The 25,000-nt window shown below is 40.1% G+C and overlaps 1 protein-coding gene and 1 long non-coding RNA gene across 5 annotated transcripts in view; one reads left to right on the top strand and one right to left on the bottom strand.

The window, feature by feature from the left end:
- The window catches only part of LOC128249696 (uncharacterized), a 152,382-nt gene that overhangs the window by 96,011 nt on the left and 31,371 nt on the right, over positions 1 to 25,000 (bottom strand). The gene's annotated exons all lie outside the window — the stretch shown is intronic.
- The window catches only part of LOC106882102 (uncharacterized), an 87,246-nt gene continuing 85,464 nt past the window's right edge, over positions 23,219 to 25,000 (top strand). The window contains exons 1-2 of one of the 2 annotated variants that reach the window (XM_052973934.2): positions 23,219 to 23,857; positions 24,272 to 24,328. In XM_052973934.2, the coding sequence (XP_052829894.1) occupies positions 23,800 to 23,857; positions 24,272 to 24,328 (115 nt within the window). In that variant the 5' untranslated portion in view covers positions 23,219 to 23,799. The remainder of the gene's footprint in view (positions 23,858 to 24,271; positions 24,329 to 25,000) is intronic. The other variant, XM_052973935.2, reaches the window with a different exon arrangement.

A 25,000-nucleotide genomic window follows, 5' to 3' on the forward strand; every position in this document is an offset into this window, starting at 1 on the left:
CTGGTTAAAGATGTTATCTTAATTTATGAAATTAAATATGTTCCCACCAGTCTACTGTTAAGACACACATTACAACACGCAGCAGAGTAGGAATATCTAAAAATGAAGGCTCAACGTGGTCACTCAGCATGCTAGAAATAGCAGTCAATTCTCCGTCAGATGACATTCCGCGATATGCTAGAGATAGCAGCCAAACCTTTGTCAAATTGTACATTTGAGAGAAAAACATTGTTCAGTTTTGTTCGTCGATATGCTAGTCTCAATTTGATGCCATGGTGTGTGACCAGCGACAAGTCCAAATGAAATTGTGTAAGCAAGTTAAACATCCTTTTTTAAGTGCATGTGCCACTCAACTCTTTTGTTGGTAATAAAGGGCCCCTTCCTCGGAATTAAAGGCAGATTATATGTTGCCTGTGTACGAACAGCCATGCTATATGGCAGTGAAACATGGGCTGTGATTGCAGAGGACGTGTGAAGGCTTGAAAGAAATGAAGCTAGTATGCTCCACTGGATGTGCAATGTCAGTGTGCACGACAGAGTATAAGTGTCTTGAGAAAAATATTGGGTATAAGAGTATCAGACGTAGTGTATAAGAGAGAAGACTGTGTTAGTATGGTCATGTGATATGTATGGACGAGGACAGCTGCGTAAAGAAGTGACGATCTCTAACTGTGGAGAGAACCTGCGGAAGAGGCAGACCCAGGAAGACGTGGGAAGAGGTGGTGAAATGTGATGGTGAGTCTCACGAAAGCGATGACAAGTGACCGACGCTTTTGGTGATTTGCCAAGATACGTCAAGCTATGTGAAATCCTCGTCGTAGCCAGTGCCAGTGACACGTCAAAGGAACCCGTGCTGGTGACACGTAGAAGTCACTCAGTACACTTTGTGGAGTGGTTGGCGTTAGAAAGGGCATCCAACCGGAGAAACCGAGCCAAATCAGACCAGGACTTGGTACAGCTCTACGGGTTACTAGTTCCAGTCAAACCGTCTTACTCGTGCCAGCATGGAAAACGGACGCTAAATGATGATAAGTTGATGATGATGACGACGATGATGATGATGATGATGATGATGATGATGATGATATATATATATATATATATATATATATATATAGTGGGGGGGGGGGTGTTAAATCATTTATAACTTCATATCATCGACATCTGTTTCAATGGATGCATTCAACATAAATCTGACAGGATGAATAATGTGGAGCAATGTATCAATCCCATCAGGAAGGATATAAACAACAGTGTTCACCAATTAGAGCACTGTTGTTTATATCCACATTATTCATCCTGTCGGATTTGTTTTCAATGCCTCCATCGAAACATATGTCGATGATATGAAGATATAAATGATTTAATAACATCTTGAGAGTTTGTCTTCATTTTCAATTTTTCCTATGTTCGCCTAAATACGTCAGGCTTCTCCCCGGAATTAACTCCCACTCAAATGTGATCACTGATTCCTAGGACTCTTATGCGACATCTGGCTATCTTGTAATTATTCCCCTAGCTCTTTCCTATTAATTGAACACACACACACACATACACACACACACACACACACACACACACATATATACAGTTGTTGTTGCTGTTGTTACTGGTGTTGATACAGCTGATGTTTTTGTTGTTGTTGCTGTCATATTATTTTTGTTGGTGCTGTTTCTGCTTCTTTTATTCTTTTTGTTCTACTTTGCTTTCGAAGTCACTGTCATTCTTTCATGCCTTCTCTTCTTTTCCTCTTTCTTTATTATTCCACTTCCCATTTCTCTTCTTAGACCCCTTTTTAGACTATATATTCTTTTCTTCTTCTCCATCACCCTAACCTTCTTCATCTTCATCATCATCATTTTCTTCTTCTTCGTCTTCTACTACTACTACTACTACTACTACTACTACTACTACTACTACTACTACAGCTGCTACATCGTCGTCGTCTTCTACTTCTATATTACCACTACTGCTTCTTCATCTACTCCTACTACTACCACTACTACTTCTTCTTCTCTCCCTACTCCTCCTCCTCCCTTTCCTCATCCTCCTTTATCTTTCTATTTATATTATACGCTTATGTCACAAACTACTGATTATTTTATTCTGATACTGAAAAACTAAAATGACATAATTTTAGTTTGTCTAATTTCGTAGGAAATGTTTATGTGAGTATAAAGTATAAACGAATGAGTGTGTGTTTGTGTATGTGTGTATGTGCATATTATATACTATATGTGTGTGTGTGGGGGGGGGGCTTGTATGCATGTTTGTATGTATTTATGTATGTATGCATATGTGGGTATATATATGCGCATGTCTATAAATATATACATATAGACAGACAGATAGATAGATAGATAGATAGATAGATAGATAGATAGATAGATAGATAGATAGATAGATAGATACACATACATACATATATACGTATATACAGATAGAGAGAGGGGAATAGAGATGGGGATAGATATATATGTATGCGCGTGTATATGTACTATATTACGTATTATATATATATATATATATATATATATATATATTATATTATATTTATCTTATGATATTTACTTTACTTTATATTATACTCATTTATTGTGCTTTTAATTATTAATTTTTCTATATGTGATAGTGGATTTTCATCGATGAGTTCTTGAAAATTGGTTATTTTCCCTAAAACTATATATTTTATATATACTTTATCTATAAGGCTCAATTTAATTTTAATTTTTTTATAAATTGATTTTAATTGAGTTTTTTACCTGTAATTTTGGATTTTGTCCCTAATATTATTATATACATATATATATATATATATATATATATATATATATATATATATATATATATATATATATATATATATTAAGAGAGAGGAGGAGAGAGAGGGAAAGAAAGAGAGAGAGAGAGCTGCCCCGCTAATACTAACGTTATCTTGTGTATGTCACTGAAAATCGTATTATCTGATAAAATGATACACCTATATATTTTTATCGCTATATGTTTTTGTGTCTCTCTTTTAAGCAGGGGAAAGCAAAGCTGATAAATTTTCTTAGTAAAGACATACAACCCCAAAAAAGATCTTCTTGGGGGTCGTAAAACACAGTTTCAGGAGACGAACGAGAATGCGAAAGGCTCGTCTGTCCCGCAGAAAAGTTGCAGGAGGTTGTCGCCATATTGGCATGGGTTAACTGTGTTCAGCTTGACGATGTGGAGTTTCTGCACGCGCTAATTACCTACTGATCTGGCGAGCCGTTTCTGCGTTTAGGCCACACTTGATGATGTAAGGGAGTTTCTGTGGAACCACTGCAGGGTAGCAGCGTCTTAGAGATCTTGATAATGGTAAGAAACAGAGGAAGTGAAAGAGAGAGAGAGAGAGAGAGGCGACGAGATGGGGTGCAAAAACATCAAATTACTTGTCTCTTAATTTCAGCGATTATTTTATTTTTACTTTTCACATACGCAGAAACACGCACACACGTAAATACACACACACGTAAACACACACACCACTACCACCACCACCACCGTCATTACCTCTTATAATTTGTACCTAATAAACAAACGAGGAGGCTTCTCTCCAGTTTTTCCGATCTGCAGATTTGAGCAAGATTTTTTTCTAGAATTCTATGGTAGACGACAATGAAGATGTGTGGCTAAGTGGTTGGGGTAGCCGGCTCACATTCATTATATCAATTGTTCGATACCTGGCGGCGTGTTGTGTCCTTGAGCAAGACAAAACACTTTATTTCACGTTACTCCAGTCCGCTCAGCTGGCAAAAATTAGTCGTGTTTGTATTTCAAAGGGCCAGCTTTGTCACTCTCTGTGATACTAAATCTCTCCGAGAACTACGCTATGGGTACACATGTCCGTGGAGTACTCATCCATCCATTTCCGTTGATTTGATAAATTGGAACCCTCGTCGTCGTAACCGACGAAGTGCCACTTTTCATGGCAGACAGTCTAGTTTTAAGATAGACAACAGTCCGGGCAATTTTGGTATAATTGCAATGAGTAGAAAACGTGCCAAAAACAGTAGTACCTGAATCCAAAAAGCCAGCCTTGTCACACTCTGTGTCACGTTGAATCTCCCTGTGAGCTACGTTAAGGGTACACTTGTCTGTGGAGTGATCTGTAGAGTGTCTGTAGAGTGGTCATCCACTTGCACATTGATTCCACGAGCAAGCTGTTCTGTTGACCGAATTAACTGGAACACTCGTCTTCGTAACCGACTGAGTGCTACTTTTTATGGACAATTTTGGTATAATTGCCATGAGTAGAAGACGAGCCAAAAGCCTTTAATCCTGAAGGCGGCACTTTTCGTTTGGTGGCAAAACACCGCAGCAGGGGAACTACCAATGTGAAGTTTTGTATTTCAGTAATGATAGATGTCATTCTTTAAGTCTCAATCTTAACCCATTACCTCCCATAATTCTATTAACTGGAATTTTTTTTATGAAACTTTGATTTCTAGCATAAAACAGCCTTAGAAACACGCTGGAATGATCAAGATAATATTTCAAAATAACATTTTAAATAGAAATAAGCAAGATATTGGGTGAAAAATTAGCAAACCTCATTTGAATATCAGAGAAATATACCTAGTAGATATAGCAAAAAGGTTAGATATGTGTAAATATTGACAGATAATTACGAAATTTGTAATTTTTAAGTGATCTCATATGAGATCACTGGTAGGTAATGGGTTAATAACTTACTGTAACTTTGCAACTGCATAAAGAAGTGACTTTAAATGAGATGTATTATACAAATACTCATATTATTATTATTATTACTATATAAAAGAAAAAAAAACAAGGCGGTGAGCTAGCGGAATCGTTAGTGCACCGGGCGAAATGCTTAGCGGCATTACGTCCGTCTTTACGTTCTGAGTTCAAATCCCGCTGAGGTCAACTTTGCCTTTCACTTTTTTCGGGATCGATAAATTAAGTACCAGTGAAACACTTTGGTCGAGGAAATCGATTGACACCCTCCCACAAATTTCAGGCTTTGTGCCTATAGCAGAAAGGATTATTACTATGTAAAAAAAAAAAAACATAGGCGTAGGAGTGGCTGTGTGGTAAGTAGCTTGCTTATGAACCACATGGTTCCGGGTTCAGTCCCACTGCGTGGCACCTTGGGCAAGCGTCTTCTACTATAGCTTTCTATTTTTACTTTTTGAGTTCAGATCCGGCCAAGCTGGGCTTTGCCGTTCATCTTTTAAAATAAGTTCCAGTTGAGCACTGGGGTCGAAGTAATCGACTTAAACCCTCCCCCAAAATTCCTGGCCTTGTACCAAAATTTGAAACCAACAGATACAGGAGCCGGTATGATCGTCTAAAACAAACAAAAAATACGCAACTACAACAGCAACAACAAAAACTCGTTGAAAGCGGTGCTACAGCAAGGCTGCAGTCAAATAATGGAAATCAGCAAAATAAAATAATGAATGAATAACTGGAAGAGTATTTACAAAAGTATTTAAGCATTCAGATAAATGGTCGTTCTATTGTCTTCAACCATAACCAAACGATTGACGCTCTAATCTGCCTGGTCTTGCTGGCTAGCTGGCTGGCTGGTTGGTTGGCAAGAAGTCTCAGAACGAATGAACAAGCCACGCCTTCTACTTGAGACTGCGGTACCGGATGAAACTCAAGGAACCCCATTCAAGCCGACACTAACTGGCTGGCTGGCTTGGCTGGTTGGTTAGCTAGCTGGCTGGCTGGCTGGTCGGTCGGTTGGTTGGCTGGTTAAGCTACGCAATACGAGAGACCCAGTTACGTCTCTTTCTTTTCTTTTTTTTCTTCTTTTTTTTCTTCTTTTTCTTCTTCTTCTTCTTCCAACTTCCTTAGAATAATTAACTTAGTGTTCGTCGAGAACGAATCCAGTGAAGTCAAGGAGACCATAGTCAACGACCATCAACCACGACGATGACGACGACGACGACGACGACGACGACGACGACGACGACGACGACGACGACGACGACGACGACGACGACGACGTCACTAACAACAACAACAACAACAACAAGAGACAACGACAACGGCAAATATATAACAACGATGATAATAAGGAAAAAGAAGAAAGAAGGAGGGGAAAGAAAAGAAAGAACGTAGAGTCGCAGAGGATGGAGGAGGAGGAGGAGGAGAAGAAGAAGAAGAAGAAGAAGAAGAAGAAGAAGAAGAAGAAGATGGTAATAGTGATGATGATGATGATGATGATGATGATGATGATGATGATGATGATGATGATGATGATGATGATGATGATGATGATGATGACGACGACGGTGGTGGTGGTGATGGTGACTGTGATGATGGGGGTGGCGATGATGATGAAGATGATGATGATGATGATGATGATGATGATGATGATGAAGAAGAAGAACATCAGCGACAACAAAACAACACTAATATAGAAGAAGAAGAAGAAGAAGAAGAAGAAGAAGAAGAAGAACAACAACAACAACAACAACAGCAACAACAACAGAAACAACAACTACAAGGATTTCTTAACATAAAGAAAAACAAACTTACAAAGGCAAGACCAACAACAACAGCAATGACAAAACACCAAACCAAGAATATATGACGACAATACAGAGAAGCCATTCTGACGTAAATTCGTCAACTTTTCCACCTTCCGTCTTCACTCTTTTGGTGTTAATAATAATAATGATAATAATAATAATGATAATTCTTTAATAATAATAGTGTGTCTTAAGACAGCTTGGAGTGGGTGTAAGTATGGGTTTGGTTTGGTTATATTTCTTTCTTTCTCGCTCTTGTTCTTCATACTTTTTGCTTTTTAATACTAACAAATTCGAAGGTGTCGAGCTGGCAGAACCGTTAGCAGGCCGGGCGAAATGCTTAGCGGCATTTCGTCCATCTTCATATTCTGAGTTCAAATTCCGTCGACTTACCCGCTTCCGCAAAGTTGCTGGCCATGTGTCAAAATTTGAAATCATGTTGACAAATTTGTGTTAGAAATATCAGTTCGTAAACTTGACTTCCCTGGAAATAATTTTTACTCCGAAATTAACTGTTACATCTTTCATATTTTATTTATCTTCTTCGTTCGAATACCTGTGGTAGATACTTGTTTCGAGTCTTACTGCTTTTCTCTTTCTTTTTATGGTATAATCAGAGGAGAAAAGACACGAGTCATAACCCCCACCCCTTTTAGGACTTTCGTGTTGGAAGCCCGGTCAAAATTCTTCACCAGCTTCTCAATAAATCGATGGATTTTGTTTGCTACTCTATCGTTCTTGACGACAGAAAAGGTATAGTACTTATTCTACTAGCCACTTTTGTCGGAACTGCCAGCTTACGGGGACGTAAGCAAGCCTATACCGGTAGTCAAGCGGTGGGATGGGGCATACACAAATACAAAAACACGCGCATATACACGAGCGCATGCATGCTTCCCAACAACATGGTTCTTGGTTCAGTCCCACTGCAGGGCACTTTGGGCGAATGCCTTCTACGATAGCCTCGGGCAGACCAATTCTTTATGAGTGGATTTGATGGACGGAAATTGAAAGAAGCCCGCCGTGTGTGTGTGTGTGTGTGTGTGTGTGTGTGTGTGTGTGTGTGTCAGTGTCATTGCGTCTGTATTTGTCCTCCTACTACCGCTTGACAACCAGTGTTGGTGTGTTTACGTCCCCGTAACTTAGCGGTTCGGCAAGACAGAATAAATACCAGGCTTGACATAACAAAATAAGTATTCATTCGACTAAAAATACAAGGCAGTGTCCCAGAATGACTGCAGTCTAGTGACTGAAACAAGTAAAAAAGATAAATATACGAAGCGCTTCTACACAGTTTCCGTCGACCAAATTTTCTTACAACACATTGGTCAACCCGTGGCACCTGTTCAAAGTGCCGTACAATAGAACTGAACTCAAAGCAAGTTTCTTGACCACACAGCCTTACTTGTGTATGTGTATACATGTTTTTTATTTCATTTTAATTTCGTTTTTTTTTAATTATTTTACATTTTTTATTGTTCTATCAGCTGAATTTAATCCATGATGGTACAATAAATCATTCGATTGAATTGCCATAGTTGTAGTGAGAGTGAAGGTACCATTTCCAGTTTATCTTATTAAATCTCTGCCATAGCCTTACTTATATTTATTTAATTTGATGTTAACATTTGTATTTGATTGTCACTATTATCTGTAAGTCTTTATAAGCTATATTAATGCTTTCTGCTCGATTTTGTGTATTGCATATTTAGGAATAAAATAAATTTTGTATTGATAATAGATAATTTATATATGTTCATCGATTTAAAGTATTTTCTTCATTTTTCCTATTGTGACTGGGTCTCAAAGAGACAACATTTCACGGAGGACAAAGGTTGAAGTCGTTAAGTCTTTTGTCCTCCCTGTCTTGTTAAATGGCTGCAAGACTTAAACACTGCCCGGAGCCCTTATGAGCCGCCTGAACTCTTTTTGGTAGCATCAGGCTTTGCAATATTATAAGTTACCGTTGGTCGGATTTCGTACCCATCCAACGACCCTGCTCAGAAACTGGAGGATCACCACGGAACATTCACGAAGTTGCTGGAGAGCTGCGAGTATACCGAAGTCAGAGGATCCTGCTCTCAAGGAGATTAGAGTTTGTACTTCAATGAAATTAATAAGTCTCAAAACTTCTGGAATGCATCTTGTGTATGCGTATGCTTGTGTGTGTACGCGCGCGCGCGTGTATGTCTTTACTGCAATGAAAGGGGATCCAAGCGACACAGCTGTTTCAATAACACATGGGTAATAAATCATTTAACAAATTGTTAAACATGAATAAAAGCAGTGATTGAATAAAATTTATAAGATACTGATCAGTACTCTAATTGATGACATAATCACTGTTCTTCAGTGTACCACTTGTTCAATTATTTATTTATATGTTCTGGAAACAGCTGTAAACCCGGGAATAAATGTGTTACCACTAACTGTATTATTCTTCATATATATATATATATATATATATATATATATATATATATGTATGTATATATATATATCGCAGTGGCGTATATACCACGTGGAAAATAAATCAAAATAAACACTTGATTTATTTTCTCCGTATCATTCTATTTAAAGAAAGATAGCTTATCGTTCTGAAATTTAATTTTTATTTTTTATTTTATATATATATATATATATATATATATTGTATTTCATTATGCCCTCTGGTAAATATTTTTGCTGAAATATTTGTTCCGGTTCTGTTCCTAATGTGGTATACATACATACATACATACATACATACATGCATACATACATACATACATATATATATATATATATATATATATATATATATATATATATATACAAGAATAAGGGCAGAGAATCGTCAATTAGTAATAGAATTAACAATTAACAATTCTGCCAAGTAGTTCAGTATGAAAAAAACCTTTATCGGTAAAACTATTTATCATTATAAATATACAGGGATTAGCAATTGAGTTGCTTCTCCAACATACTGAAAATTTAGAAATAGCAGTCAAAGAACTACTGATTCCAAACTACAAATTTTTCTCTAAAGTGGATGGCGATATTTATGGCACACATAGAACAAAAAACCGGAGGGAAAAGCGTAAACAAACCAAGCCTTTAGTTAATTGGATACGAATCGTTTCATGGTTAAGTGAATGGAAATTTCACTATTCCAATCTTCAGCCTCAATATTCTGATAAATTTGAAAGTGTCTCTAAAAAAATTCACGGTAATTTTTGGCCATGCGACACCAAAAATCAACGATAAGAAAGGCACTTACGAATTCATCGGCTAGCGAGTTCAGGCACCTCACCTCAAAGAAATCTATTCCATGTGCGTCACGATTCTCTGCCCTTATTCTTGTATATTTTATATTTGATATCTCTAAGTTGGATGGCTAAACCGTAATTCCTTCCACACGGGACTTTTTTTCATACGGGACTATTTGTGACGCACATGGAATAGATTTCTTTGAGGTGAGGTGCCTGAACTCGCTAGCCGATGAATTCGTAAGTGCCTTTCTTATCGTTGATTTTTGGTGTCGCATGGCCAAAAATTACCGTGAATTTTTTAGAGACACTTTCAAATTTATCAGAATATTGAGGCTGAAGATTGGAATAGTGAAATTTCCATTCACTTAACCATGAAACGATTCGTATCCAATTAACTAAAGGCTTGGTTTGTTTACGCTTTTCCCTCCGGTTTTTTGTTCTATGTGTGCCATAAATATCGCCATCCACTTTAGAGAAAAATTTGTAGTTTGGAATCAGTAGTTCTTTGACTGCTATTTCTAAATTTTCAGTATGTTGGAGAAGCAACTCAATTGCTAATCCCTGTATATTTATAATGATATATATATATATATATATATATATATATATATATATATATATATATATATATATATATATATATATAAACAAACATGGAGGGATGTATATTTATATATACATACATCTGTGTATGTATGTATGTATGTATGTATTATGTGTGTATGTATGTATGATAACGCTATTGTTCACAGTAGAACATGTACCTGTAGAAAGGTGTGCTTTCAGTTGGAGGATTGATAAGGCATATCAAAATACTCCATACTGTGACACCTGTTCCTTCTGCCAGCCAACATAGCTGTGCAAATCTTTGGCGGAGCTCAAGAGTCATGCACGCGCCTCACATTGCGTTATCAATGACTTCGATCCAGTATGACACAGGATGTGACAAGGTTGGCCATTTTGAAATACAAATACAACTCGTTTTTGTCAGTTGAGTGGACTGGAGCAACGTGAAATAAAGTGTCTTGCTCAAGGACACAACACGCCGCCGTGAATCCGACTCACGACCTTACGATCGTGACTCGAACACCCTAACCACTAATTCACGTGCCTTCACTTGTGCCCTTGATACCCTTCTTGTAGCTCCTGGATAGGTAGGGCTCTCCAGCCCTGTAAGGTAATTCACCGAGAAGGAGTCCTCATCGATAGAAAGCCAACTGATTACCGCAGCTGTCTTACTTAGCCCGCTGAGTCACTGTGGTCAGACCTCTAAGCCTAAAAAATGAGATCGGATTGCGCGATCATTTGAAAACTACTAAGCGAAGAGCAAGCAGGAAGAAAAACCCTTCAACATAAAGGATCAGTTTACATGGCTACAAGAAGCCTCAATGTTCAAATGGTACTTAATTTATCGACTGTGAAAAGATGAAAGGTAAATTTGAACTCAGAACGTAAGGACGGACGAAATACCGCTAAGCATTTTGCCTGGCGTGCTAACGATTCTGCCATCATCATCATCATAATAATAATAATAATAATAATAATAATAAACTCAATAATTATAGCTTGGGTTTTAAGGGCCCACCGCTAGTTAAAACGCCTTGCCAAAATATCTGGAATGGGTATAAATATTTTCAAGAAACAACTTGATCTCTTGCAATCCAAGGTCCCAATATCAAGGTAGGAAACTCAAAAGAGGGCAGCAGTGTTGAACTCCCTCCTTCACCAAAACTGGCCAATGAAAAGGTGATTGCACTGGCAGTGCCCCAGCGTGGGCACAGCCTTAGGGCTGAAACATATAAAAGAATTAAGGAATATATATGTATATATGTATGTGTGTGTGTGTAGTTAGCCCCAAAATAACACAGAGGAGACTGAGGTTAGCTGGACATGCTCACCGTCATTCAAAGTTGATACTGCACTCAGTGCTCTTGTGGGAGTGCCTGCACGGACACACTAGAAGAGGGAGACCGCGGATGACATGTTGATGCCTAAAGGACAGACACTGGTCTCTGGGAGACACAGGACATGGTAGCGATGATGGGGGACAAAAACCGCTGGAGAGAATTCGTCCATGGGTTTCGGGAATTTTACCCGCCCTAGATATGTGTGTGTGTGTGTGTGTGTGTGTGTGTGTGTGTGTGTGTGTGTGTGTGTGAGAGTATGTATGTATATGCGCGCGTGCACACACACACACACGCATACAGAAAAAAGCACTTCAAGACTATATTCAAAGCATCACTGAAGAGTTTTGAGATCAAACCCAACACCCGAGAAACGCAAGCACAAGACTGTCCTGCCAGGCGAGGTTGCTCTAACAGAGATGCCACCTCCTACGAACAGAACAGGATTATAAAGACACAAAGAAGACGTAAACTGTGCAAGTCCAGAGACAACTACTCGCCTTCAGTCTCAGCAGACCACTAGTGCCTAACTTACAGCAGTGCCTTCCGAGCACTCATCGGCCTGATCGGCAACAGCAGAACACACCATACCCCGTCTTTTCCCATGTGCTGTCCTTTGGTCATCGTCAACAACGACGGAAGAACTAATGTAATCAAAAATTTAAAAAATAAAAAAAACTCAAAAGGAAGTATACAGTGAATGTATTAGGTATGGCACGCTCGATTTAAGATAGAAAAAAAAAGAGGAGGTGTGACGTTTTGAGCATGGCTCTTCGTCAGAAAAAGGAAAGAAGAAAGGTCCGGAGAGAAAGGATAGTCCGAGAAAAGCACACTTGTGGTATACAGTTCAAAATTATACAAAACACAAAAATCTAAAGGCGGAGACGGGTGAGGGAACAACAAGCAATGTGTATTAGTTTGACGCTCACGAAAAATGGAAGAGTCTTTGACGTTTCGAGCCTACGCTCTTCTACAGAAAAGAATATGAAGGAAAACAGATGGAAAGGCACAGGCATGGCTGTGTGATTAAGAAACTCGCTTTGCAACTACTTGGTTTCGCATAATTCTCTTCTACTATAAACCCAGATCAGCAAATACCTTGTTTGTGTGTGTGTGTGTGTGTGTGTGTGTGTGTGTGTGTGTGTGTCATTTTGTCCTCCACCACCGCTTGACGACTAGTAATGGTTTATATACATCTCCTTAACGTAGCGGTTCGGCCAAAGCAACCGAGAGAATAAGTACCAAACTTTAAAAGAAGAAATAAATACTGGAGTCGATTTGTTCGACTAACATGGCCGCTATCCAGTGACTGAAGCAAGTAAAAGATTAAAAACATATCAGCGAGAAGAGAGAGTGTGAGAAAATGAAACAAAAATGCTGAATGGTTGAAGAGCAAAACTTCACTTATTCACCGAGAGAAAATATATTGACGGACACAGAGAGATAGGAAAGAAGAAACTATTAAAAAGAGAGAACGAGATAAAGTAACTGAAAGAGGGGCAAGAAGGAGGAAGAGAAGAGAGAATAAGATTTGAATGAAAGAAAAAGTGTGAAACAGACGTTGAGGAAGAGGATGGAGGAAAACTGAAAGAATGAGACAAGGAGTTAGTGTGGTGGGGTGAGAACAAATTGAGAATGACAGAGAGGGACAGATAGAGAGAAAGACACATACTGAGAGAGAGAGAGAGAGAGAGAGAGAGAGAGAGAGAGAGAGAAACGGACGGACAGACCAACAGAGGTGGAGAAAGACACGCAGAGTGGTAGAGAAAGAGGAAGAAAGGCAGACAACCAGAAAGATAGAGACAGAGAACGCGGGAGGACAGACAGACACTGAGAAGAGTGAGAGAGAAAAGAAGAGAGAGAGAAAAGAAGAGAGAGAGAAGCAAACAGCCGAAAAGCGACGGAGAGACTGAGAGAGAAAGAGAGACAGAAACAGAGAGAGACAAAGAGAGACTGAAGCAGAGAGAGACAAAGAGAGAGAGAAACAGAGAGAGGCAGAAACGGAGAGACGGAAACGGAGAGACAGAAACGGAGAGACAGAAACGAAGAGAGACAAAGAGAGACAGAAACAGAGAGAGACAGAAACGGAGAGACTGAAGCAGAGAGAGACAAAGAGAGACAGAAACAGAGAGAGGCAGAATAGAGAGAGACAGAAACAGAGAGACAGAAACAGAGAGAGACAGAAACAGAGAGAGACAGAAACAGAGAGAGACTGAAACAGAGAGAGACAGAAACAGAGAGAGACAGAAACAGAGAGAGACAGAAACAGAGAGACAGAAACAGAGAGAGACAGAAACAGAGAGAGACAGAAACGGAGAGACAGAAACAGAGAGAGACAGAAACGGAGAGACAGAAACAGAGAGAGACAGAAACGGAGAGACAGAAACAGAGAGAGACAGAAACAGAGAGAGACAGAAACAGAGAGACAGAAACAGAGAGAGACAGAAACAGAGAGAGACAGAAACGGAGAGAGACAGAAACAGAGAGAGACAGAAACAGAGAGAGAGACGGAAAGAGAGAGAGACAGAAACAGAGAGAGACAGAAACGGAGAGAGACAGAAACAGAGAGAGACAGAAACAGAGAGACAGAAACAGAGAGACAGAAACAGAGAGAGACAGAAACTGAGAGAGACAGAAACAGAGAGAGACAGAAACAGAGAGACAGAAACGGAGAGACAGAAACAGAGAGAGACAGAAACAGAGAGACAGAAACAGAGAGAGACAGAAACAGAGAGAGACAGAAACGGAGAGAGACAGAAACAGAGAGAGACAGAAACAGAGAGAGACAGAAACAGAGAGACAGAAACAGAGAGAGACAGAAACAGAGAGAGACAGAAACGGAGAGAGACAGAAACAGAGAGAGACAGAAACAGAGAGACAGAAACAGAGAGAGACAGAAACAGAGAGACAGAAACGGAGAGACAGAAACAGAGAGAGACAGAAACAGAGAGACAGAAACGGAGAGACAGAAACAGAGAGAGACAGAAACAGAGAGACAGAAACAGAGAGAGACAGAAACAGAGAGAGACAGAAACGGAGAGAGACAGAAACAGAGAGAGACAGAAACAGAGAGAGACAGAAACAGAGAGACAGAAACAGAGAGAGACAGAAACAGAGAGAGACAAAAACAGAGAGAAAAAAACGGAGAGAGACAGAAACAGAGAGAGACAGAAACAGAGAGCGACAGAAACGGAGAGAGACAGAAACAGAGAGAGATAGAAACAGAGAGAGACAGAAACAGAGAGAGACAGAAACAGAGAGAGACAGAAACGGAGAGAGACAGAAACAGAGAGAGACAGAAACAGAGAGACAGAAACGGAGAGACAGAAACAGAGAGAGACAGAAACAGAGAGAGACAGAAACAGAGAGAGACAGAAACAGAGAGAGACAGAAACAGAGAGACAGAAACAGAGAGAGACAGAAACAGAGAGACAGAAACGGAGAGACAGAAACGGAGAGACAGAAACAGAGAGAGACAGAAACAGAGAGACAGAAACGGAGAGACAGAAACAGAGAGAGACAGAAACAGAGAGACAGAAACAGAGAGAGACAGAAACAGAGAGAGACAGAAACGGAGAGAGACAGAAACAGAGAGAGACATAAACAGAGAGAGACAGAAACAGAGAGAGACAGAAACGGAGAGAGACAGAAACAGAGAGAGAGACAGAAACAGAGAGAGACAGAAACAGAGAGAGACAGAAACAGAGAGAGACAGAAACGGAGAGACAGAAACAAAGAGAGACAGAAACAGAGAGAGACAGAAACAGAGAGACAGAAACAGAGAGACAGAAACGGAGAGACAGAAACAGAGAGAGACAGAAACAGAGAGACAGAAACAGAGAGAGACAGAAACAGAGAGAGACAGAAACAGAGAGAGACAGAAACAGAGAGAGACAGAAACAGAGAGAGACAGAAACGGAGAGACAGAAACAGAGAGAGACAGAAACAGAGAGAGACAGAAACGGAGAGATAGAAACAGAGAGAGACAGAAACAGAGAGAGACAGAAACAGAGAGACAGAAACAGAGGGACAGAAACGGAGAGACAGAAACAGAGAGAGACAGAAACAGAGAGACAGAAACAGAGAGAGACAGAATCAGAGAGAGACAGAAACAGAGAGAGACAGAAACAGAGAGAGACAAAGAGAGACAGAAACAGAGAGAGACAGAAACAGAGAGAGACAGAAACAGAGAGACAGAAACAGAGAGAGACAGAAACAGAGAGAGACAGAAACGGAGACAGAAACAGAGAGAGACAGAAACAGAGAGACAGAAACAGAGAGACAGAAACAGAGAGCGACAGAAACAGAGAGCGACAGAAGCAGAGAGAGACAGAAACAGAGAAACAGAAACAGAGAGACAGAAACGGAGAGAGACAGAAACAGAGAGAGACAGAAACAGAGAGACAGAAACAGAGAGAGACAGAAACAGAGAGAGACAGAAACAGAGAGAGACAGAAACAGAGAGACAGAAACAGAGAGAGACAGAAACAGAGAGAGACAAAGAGAGACAGAAACAGAGAGAGACAGAAACAGAGAGAGACAGAAGCAGAGAGAGACAGAAACAGAGAGAGACAGAAACAGAGAGACAGAAACAGAGAGAGACAGAAACAGAGAGAGACAGAAACAGAGAGAGACAGAAACAGAGAGAGACAGAAACGGAGAGACAGAAACAGAGAGAGACAGAAACAGAGAGAGGCAGAAACAGAGAGAGACAGAAGCAGAGAGAGACAGAAACAGAGAGACAGAAACAGAGAGAGACAGAAACAGAGAGAGACAGAAACAGAGAGAGACAGAAACAGAGAGAGACAGAAACAGAGAGAGACAGAAAAAGAGAGAGACAGAAAAAGAGAGAGACAGAAACAGAGAGAGACAGAAATGGAGAGAGACAGAAAAAGAGACAGACAGAGACAGAAAAAGAGACAGACAGAAACAGAGAGAGACAGAAACAGAGAGAGACAGAAACAGAGAGAGACAGAAACAGAGAGAGACAGAAACAGAGAGAGACAGAAATGGAGAGAGACAGAAAAAGAGAGAGACAGAAAAAGAGAGAGACAGAAACAGAGAGAGACAGAAATGGAGAGAGACAGAAAAAGAGAGAGACAGAAACAGAGAGAGACAGAAACAGAGAGAGACAGAAATGGAGAGAGTCAGAAAAAGAGAGAGACAGAAACAGAGAGAGACAGAAACAGAGAGAGACAGAAACAGAGAGACAGAAACAGAGAGAGACAGAAACAGAGAGAGACAGAAACAGAGAGAGACAGAAACGGAGAGACAGAAACGGAGAGAGACAGAAACAGAGAGAGACAGAAACGGAGAGACAGAAACGGAGAGAGACAGAAACAGAGAGTGACAGAAACAGAGAGAGACAGAAACAGAGAGACAGAAACAGAGAGAGACAGAAACAGAGAGAGAGACAAACGCAGAGACAGAAACAGAGAGAGACAGAAACAGAGAGAGACAGAAACAGAGAGACAGAAACAGAGAGAGACAGAAACAGAGAGAGACAGAAACAGAGAGACAAAAACGGAGAGAGACAGAAACAGAGAGAGACAGAAACAAAGAGAGACAGAAACAGAGAGAGACAGAAACGGAGAGAGACAGAAACAAAGAGAGACAGAAACAGAGAAAGACAGAAACAGAGAGAGACAGAAACGGAGAGACAGAAACAGAGAGAGACAGAAACAGAGAGAGACAGAAACAGAGAGACAGAAACAGAGAGAGACAGAAACAGAGAGAGACAGAAACGGAGAGACAGAAACAGAGAGAGACAGAAACAGAGAGAGACAGAAACAGAGAGAGACAGAAACAGAGAGAGACAGAAACAGAGAGAAACAGAAACAGAGAGAGACAGAAACAGAGAGAGACAGAAACAGAGAGAGACAGAAAAAGAGAGAGACAGAAACAGAGAGAGACAGAAATGGAGAGAGACAGAAAAAGAGAGAGACAGAAACAGAGAGAGACAGAAACAGAGAGAGACAGAAACAGAGAGAGACAGAAACAGAGAGACAGAAACAGAGAGAGACAGAAACAGAGAGAGACAGAAACAGAGAGACAGAAACAGAGAGAGACAGAAACAGAGAGAGACAGAAACAGAGAGACAAAAACGGAGAGAGACAGAAACAGAGAGAGACAGAAACAAAGAGAGACAGAAACAGAGAAAGACAGAAACAGAGAGAGACAGAAACGGAGAGACAGAAACAGAGAGAGACAGAAACAGAGACAGAAACAGAGAGACAGAAACAGAGAGAGACAGAAACAGAGAGAGACAGAAACGGAGAGAGACAGAAACAAAGAGAGACAGAAACAGAGAAAGACAGAAACAGAGAGAGACAGAAACGGAGAGACAGAAACAGAGAGAGACAGAAACAGAGACAGAAACAGAGAGACAGAAACAGAGAGAGACAGAAACAGAGAGAGACAGAAACGGAGAGACAGAAACAGAGAGAGACAGAAACAGAGAGAGACAGAAACAGAGAGAGACAGAAACAGAGAGAGACAGAAAAAGAGAGAGACAGAAAAAGAGAGAGACAGAAACAGAGAGAGACAGAAATGGAGAGAGACAGAAAAAGAGACAGACAGAAACAGAGAGAGACAGAAACAGAGAGAGACAGAAACAGAGAGAGACAGAAACAGAGAGAGACAGAAACAGAGAGAGACAGAAATGGAGAGAGACAGAAAAAGAGAGAGACAGAAAAAGAGAGAGACAGAAACAGAGAGAGACAGAAATGGAGAGAGACAGAAAAAGAGAGAGACAGAAACAGAGAGAGACAGAAACAGAGAGAGACAGAAATGGAGAGAGTCAGAAAAAGAGAGAGACAGAAACAGAGAGAGACAGAAACAGAGAGAGACAGAAACAGAGAGACAGAAACAGAGAGAGACAGAAACAGAGAGAGACAGAAACAGAGAGAGACAGAAACGGAGAGACAGAAACGGAGAGAGACAGAAACAGAGAGAGACAGAAACGGAGAGACAGAAACGGAGAGAGACAGAAACAGAGAGTGACAGAAACAGAGAGAGACAGAAACAGAGAGACAGAAACAGAGAGAGACAGAAACAGAGAGAGAGACAAACGCAGAGACAGAAACAGAGAGAGACAGAAACAGAGAGAGACAGAAACAGAGAGACAGAAACAGAGAGAGACAGAAACAGAGAGAGACAGAAACAGAGAGACAAAAACGGAGAGAGACAGAAACAGAGAGAGACAGAAACGGAGAGAGACAGAAACAAAGAGAGACAGAAACAGAGAAAGACAGAAACAGAGAGAGACAGAAACGGAGAGACAGAAACAGAGAGAGACAGAAACAGAGAGAGACAGAAACAGAGAGACAGAAACAGAGAGAGACAGAAACAGAGAGAGACAGAAACGGAGAGACAGAAACAGAGAGAGACAGAAACAGAGAGAGACAGAAACAGAGAGAGACAGAAACAGAGAGAGACAGAAACAGAGAGAAACAGAAACAGAGAGAGACAGAAACAGAGAGAGACAGAAACAGAGAGAGACAGAAAAAGAGAGAGACAGAAACAGAGAGAGACAGAAATGGAGAGAGACAGAAAAAGAGAGAGACAGAAACAGAGAGAGACAGAAACAGAGAGAGACAGAAACAGAGAGAGACAGAAACAGAGAGACAGAAACAGAGAGAGACAGAAACAGAGAGAGACAGAAACAGAGAGAGACAGAAACAGAGAGACAGAAACGGAGAGAGACAGAAACAGAGAGAGACAGAAACGGAGAGACAGAAACGGAGAGAGACAGAAACAGAGAGAGACAGAAACAGAGAGAGACAGAAACAGAGAGAGACAGAAACAGAGAGAGACAGAAACAGAGAGAGAGAGACCGAAACGCAGAGACAGAAACAGAGAGAGACAGAAACAGAGAGAAACAGAAACAGAGAGACAGAAACGGAGAGACAGAAACAGAGAGAGACAGAAACAGAGAGACAGAAACGGAGAGACAGAAACAGAGAGAGACAGAAACAGAGAGACAGAAACAGAGAGAGACAGAAACAGAGAGACAGAAACAGAGAGAGACAGAAACAGAGAGAGACAGAAACAGAGAGACAGAAACGGAGAGACAGAAACAGAGAGAGACAGAAACAGAGAGAGACAGAAACAGAGAGAGACAGAAACAGAGAGAGACAGAAACGGAGAGAGACAGAAACAGAGAGAGACAGAAACAGAGAGAGACAGAAACAGAGAGAGACAGAAACAGAGAGACAGAAACAGAGAGAGACAGAAACAGAGAGACAGAAACGGAGAGACAGAAACAGAGAGAGACAGAAACAGAGAGACAGAAACGGAGAGACAGAAACAGAGAGAGACAGAAACAGAGAGTCAGAAACAGAGAGAGACAGAAACAGAGAGAGACAGAAATGGAGAGAGACAGAAACAGAGAGAGACAGAAACAGAGAGACAAAAACAGAGAGACAGAAACAGAGAGAGACAGAAACAGAGAGAGACAGAAACGGAGAGACAGAAACAGAGAGAGACAGAAACAGAGAGAGACAGAAACAGAGAGAGACAGAAACGGAGAGACAGAAACGGAGAGACAGAAACAGAGAGAGACAGAAACAGAGAGAGACAGAAACAGAAAGAGACAGAAACAGAGAGACAGAAACGGAGAGAGACAGAAACAGAGAAAGACAGAAACAGAGAGAGACAGAAACGGAGAGACAGAAACAGAGAGAGACAGAAACAGAGAGAGACAGAAACAGAGAGAGACAGAAACAGAGAGAGACAGAAACGGAGAGACAGAAACGGAGAGACAGAAACGGAGAGAGACAGAAGCAGAGAGAGACAGAAACAGAGAGACAGAAACGGAGAGACAGAAACAGAGAGAGACAGAAACAGAGAGACAGAAACAGAGAGAGACAGAAACAGAGAGACAGAAACGGAGAGACAGAAACAGAGAGAGACAGAAACAGAGAGAGACAGAAACAGAGAGAGACAGAAACAGAGAGACAGAAACGGAGAGACAGAAACAGAGAGAGACAGAAACAGAGAGACAGAAACAAAGAGAGACAGAAACAGAGAGAGACAGAAACAGAGAGAGACAGAAACAGAGAGACAGAAACGGAGAGACAGAAACGGAGAGACAGAAACGGAGAGACAGAAACGGAGAGACAGAAACGGAGAGACAGAAACGGAGAGACAGAAACGGAGAGACAGAAACGGAGAGAGAGAAAAAGAGAAGCAGACAGTCAGAAACAGACAGAGAAAAGAGGACAGACAGGTACAGATAAAGAGAGAGTGAAGGAGGGAGATAGACAGAGAAAAATGAGGAAAAATTGAGAAAAAGAGAGTATGGAAGAAGAGAGAAAGTAAATTTGACAGTGAGAAAGAGACAAGAGACGAAGAAAGTAAAAGAGGACGATAAAAATTGAAAGAAGGAGAAAGCAGAGACAAAGAGAGAGAAGGAAAGAGAGGAGAAATAGAGAGGGGAAAAATGAGAGAGATAGTGAGAGAAATGATAAAACAAGTAAATTTGACAGAAAGCGGGGAACGAGAGAGAGAGAGAGTAATAAATTGATTGAAAGAGAGAGAGTGAGAGTAATAAATTGATTGAAAGAGAGAGAGAGAGTAATAAACTGATTGAAAGAGTGTAATGGAATGAGATTGAGAGGGAAAAGAGGAAGGTAGGGGGGAAATTACAGACAGAGGAATACAGTGAATGAATATAGAGAGGAAGAGGGGAAGGTATATGATAGAGGTAGATAGACAGATGGAGACGGAGAGAGTGAGGGAGGAGAGGGAAAGTAAGAGAGAGCTATAGAGAATCAATGTGGAAGTGAGAGGAGTTTATACATAGCAACAGCCACTGAAACTAGCCGAGACAGACTGGCGCAGTCAGAAAGCGCACACATACAGACACATATTTGCACATACATACATACATTCACCTACATAATCACATGTATTCGCTCATTATCTAATCGTATATACACACACACACACACACACATATTTATTTGTTTATATATGTGTATGAGTGTGTATAAACACTTGAGTGTGAACACGGTGTACTCAATAGAAATTTATATATATATATATATATATATATATATATATATATATATATATATATATATATATATATATATATATATATATATATATATATATATATTATATTATATTATATAATATTATATTATATTATATTATACTTTATATGGAAGCTGAAACTTCACAAACCATTACTCCGAGTTTCGCGGTTCCGATCTTCGAACGATGATATACAAAAATGAGAAACTATAGGTAACTATAGATAGATAGATAGATAGATAGATAGATAGATAGATAGATGAAGAAAGGAGAGAGGAAGAAAGAGAAGCAGTGGGGAGCAAATACAACAAATAACTACTTGTGCACTCGACTCATTCAGTTACAAAATGTGAGATGCACATACACACACACACACACACACACACACATATTAAGTCATATACATAGAGGAGAGAGTTAGATACATACTGACACACATGCACGCACGCACACACACACACACACACACACATGCACACAGTCACACTAACGAATATTTTTTTTGCACACAGTGAGTCGAAAATAGTGAGATGCAAAAAAAAGAAGACGGATAGGGAGAAAGAGAGAAATGAGACAAAAAGAAACGAAAAACGACTGTGACAGAGTAACAAAGAACACACACGCACACATACACACGCACTCACACTCAAGAGAAAGATAGGGAGACTTATACTGAACACATGCATGTAGATGTACGTATAAATATATACACACATTAGAATAAGACAGAGCGCACACATACACAGAGAGATAGCCATACACCAAGATACTATACAATATACACAAACACATACACACACTGTGTCAGGGAAACAAACTAAATCACAACGCACACACAAATATACACATACATCTACACATACATGCATGAATGCTGAGTGTGAGACAGAGTGACAGAGAAAGAAAAAGAGAGAATTACAGTTGCCATCATTCATTCAGTTTCTCTCTCTCTCTCTCTCTCTCTCTCACACACACACACACACACACACACACACACATACATACATTTGCGCGTACATATATTTGGATCAAACCAGATAGATACACACACAAACACATACATTCACAGACATTGACTCACACTCACAGACTGACACACGCGCGCATACACATACACATACATATGCCAGGCAAAGCTCAGATACAGAAATACGCAGTCAGGCACAGAAATATACGCTTACAGCCGCATATACACATACACATAGAGCCAAGCAAACACACACACACACACAGGCACATCGAGCGAAGCACTCACACATAGAGCCAAGTTACAGGCACGCACTCTCATGCAGCCAAGTTAGACACACTCACACATATAGCTAGGAGCAGAGCCACTCAGTGAAGAATACACATTAATGAGCACACAATCACATAAACACACGCTCACACTCACACAGCAGCCAGGTCACACATATACAATTAGCTATGGCAGCATACATAGTAGTCTACACAGTTGCACAGACACATACACAGTGAGACATACACAGCCACAGAGAATTACTGCCAAGCCAGACAGCAGCGCCATATTTGCTGCGCTGTCTTTCACAGAAAGGTGAAACGGCGCACCATAACTGTCGACCCCTACTCAATACCACCACCACCAGGACATCACAGAATAGGACACTCACCCACATGCACACACATACATACACACATACATACAACATAATAGAGAGAGAAAGAGAGACATACGCGCGCGCACTTGTACAACAATAACAGCGACACTGTACATCGAATATAACTAAATAGTCTGTCTCACCCCCACCAACATAGCAGACAATCACCACCACACGACAGTGTATACAAATTACGACACCATAACTGCCGCCGACACTAATTATAACACAACACTTTGTACTACACTCGCAACGCACTACCACAGCTACACTGCACATATTAACACCATAACTGTCACCCCCACCAATTATGACTCCACACCAGCCACGGAAACACAATAATAATCTCGGTGTTACATTACGCACTGTCATCATACCACAACACTACTAAACACCCCACAACACTGCATTATACTACAAACACCGCTACTTTCTGTATGTCTCCATATAAAATATGCTGGCCACATTCAAATGGATATTTATAGTTCTAACATCAATCGGATTACATATAGGTAAGTTAAGTGTTTGTTATTTTGGGAGAAAAATCACATTTTTATATCTCGCTTTCTGTCAGATTATCGATTTGTCTATCTATATTTATCAATTTATATATCTATATATATTTATCTGTTTATTTAGTATCTCATCTCAATTATATCTTCTCATAAGACTAGCTGCCAAACCGGTCATCACTGAACACTAGTCCCCTCCATTAAAAATGACATGCATTTCACTAGAGCAAACTACTGCCAAGACTCGACTTAAAGTGAATTATCATCGCTTTTCGTTACATATTTTCTTTTGTTTACCTATTTATTTTTCTAGCTGCTTTATTTATTCATCTTCATAAATAATTCCCGATTAACTATTTAACCATCATCCTGTCTTATTCACTATCTGATCAACCATACATTCTCGCTGTTTAGGTTCTGCTAGAGTGCATGAGTATGAATTGGATTTGGAAATAACAACAACAAAAAAAGGTATATATTAATGTGTACTATGAGATTGTTTCTTTTATTTCCAACACTGTTCATGCTAATGCAGACCATCACTGTCCATTGTTTCTGGTCATTACCTTTCTTTAACACAGATACTGCATCTCCTCTCTATTTCTCTACTTCCAGAAAGGGCCCCGCCCGAAGTGCTTCTGTCTGTACCTTCATTTTCACACCACTTAAACAAACCCATTTGTTGTTTCTCTGTCCACCAACCACTTTTCATATGTAGCTATATGACATCTGTACCCACACACAAACAAATATATATATGTATACTTATGTTTGTATGATATGTGAAATCACTGAGTCATATGTATATATGTGATGTATATATATATATAATATAAATGTGTGTGTGCGGATATGTATGGGTGTTATATATGTTTGTGTGTGTATGCGTGTATGTCTGTGATATGTATATAACTGTGTGGGGTGTGTGTCTTACTGCAAACGAAAGAATGCGTGTATCCAACATGCGCCTATTTCTTACGTATGGCAATGTAACCTGGTTCTACTACATCTGATACACATCAAAATGCTGGATAACTTTGTACCTAAGATGTCTGGGAACAATTCGCTACATCAGATAGGAAGACCAAGTGCCAAGCACAAGGTTTTCATCTTTAGGTGGAAGAAAATACCTTCCCTTTGTGT

Source organism: Octopus bimaculoides, chromosome 16 (assembly GCF_046866305.1).
Source record: "Octopus bimaculoides isolate indiv1 chromosome 16, ASM4686630v1, whole genome shotgun sequence".
Classification (NCBI taxonomy): domain Eukaryota; kingdom Metazoa; phylum Mollusca; class Cephalopoda; order Octopoda; family Octopodidae; genus Octopus; species Octopus bimaculoides.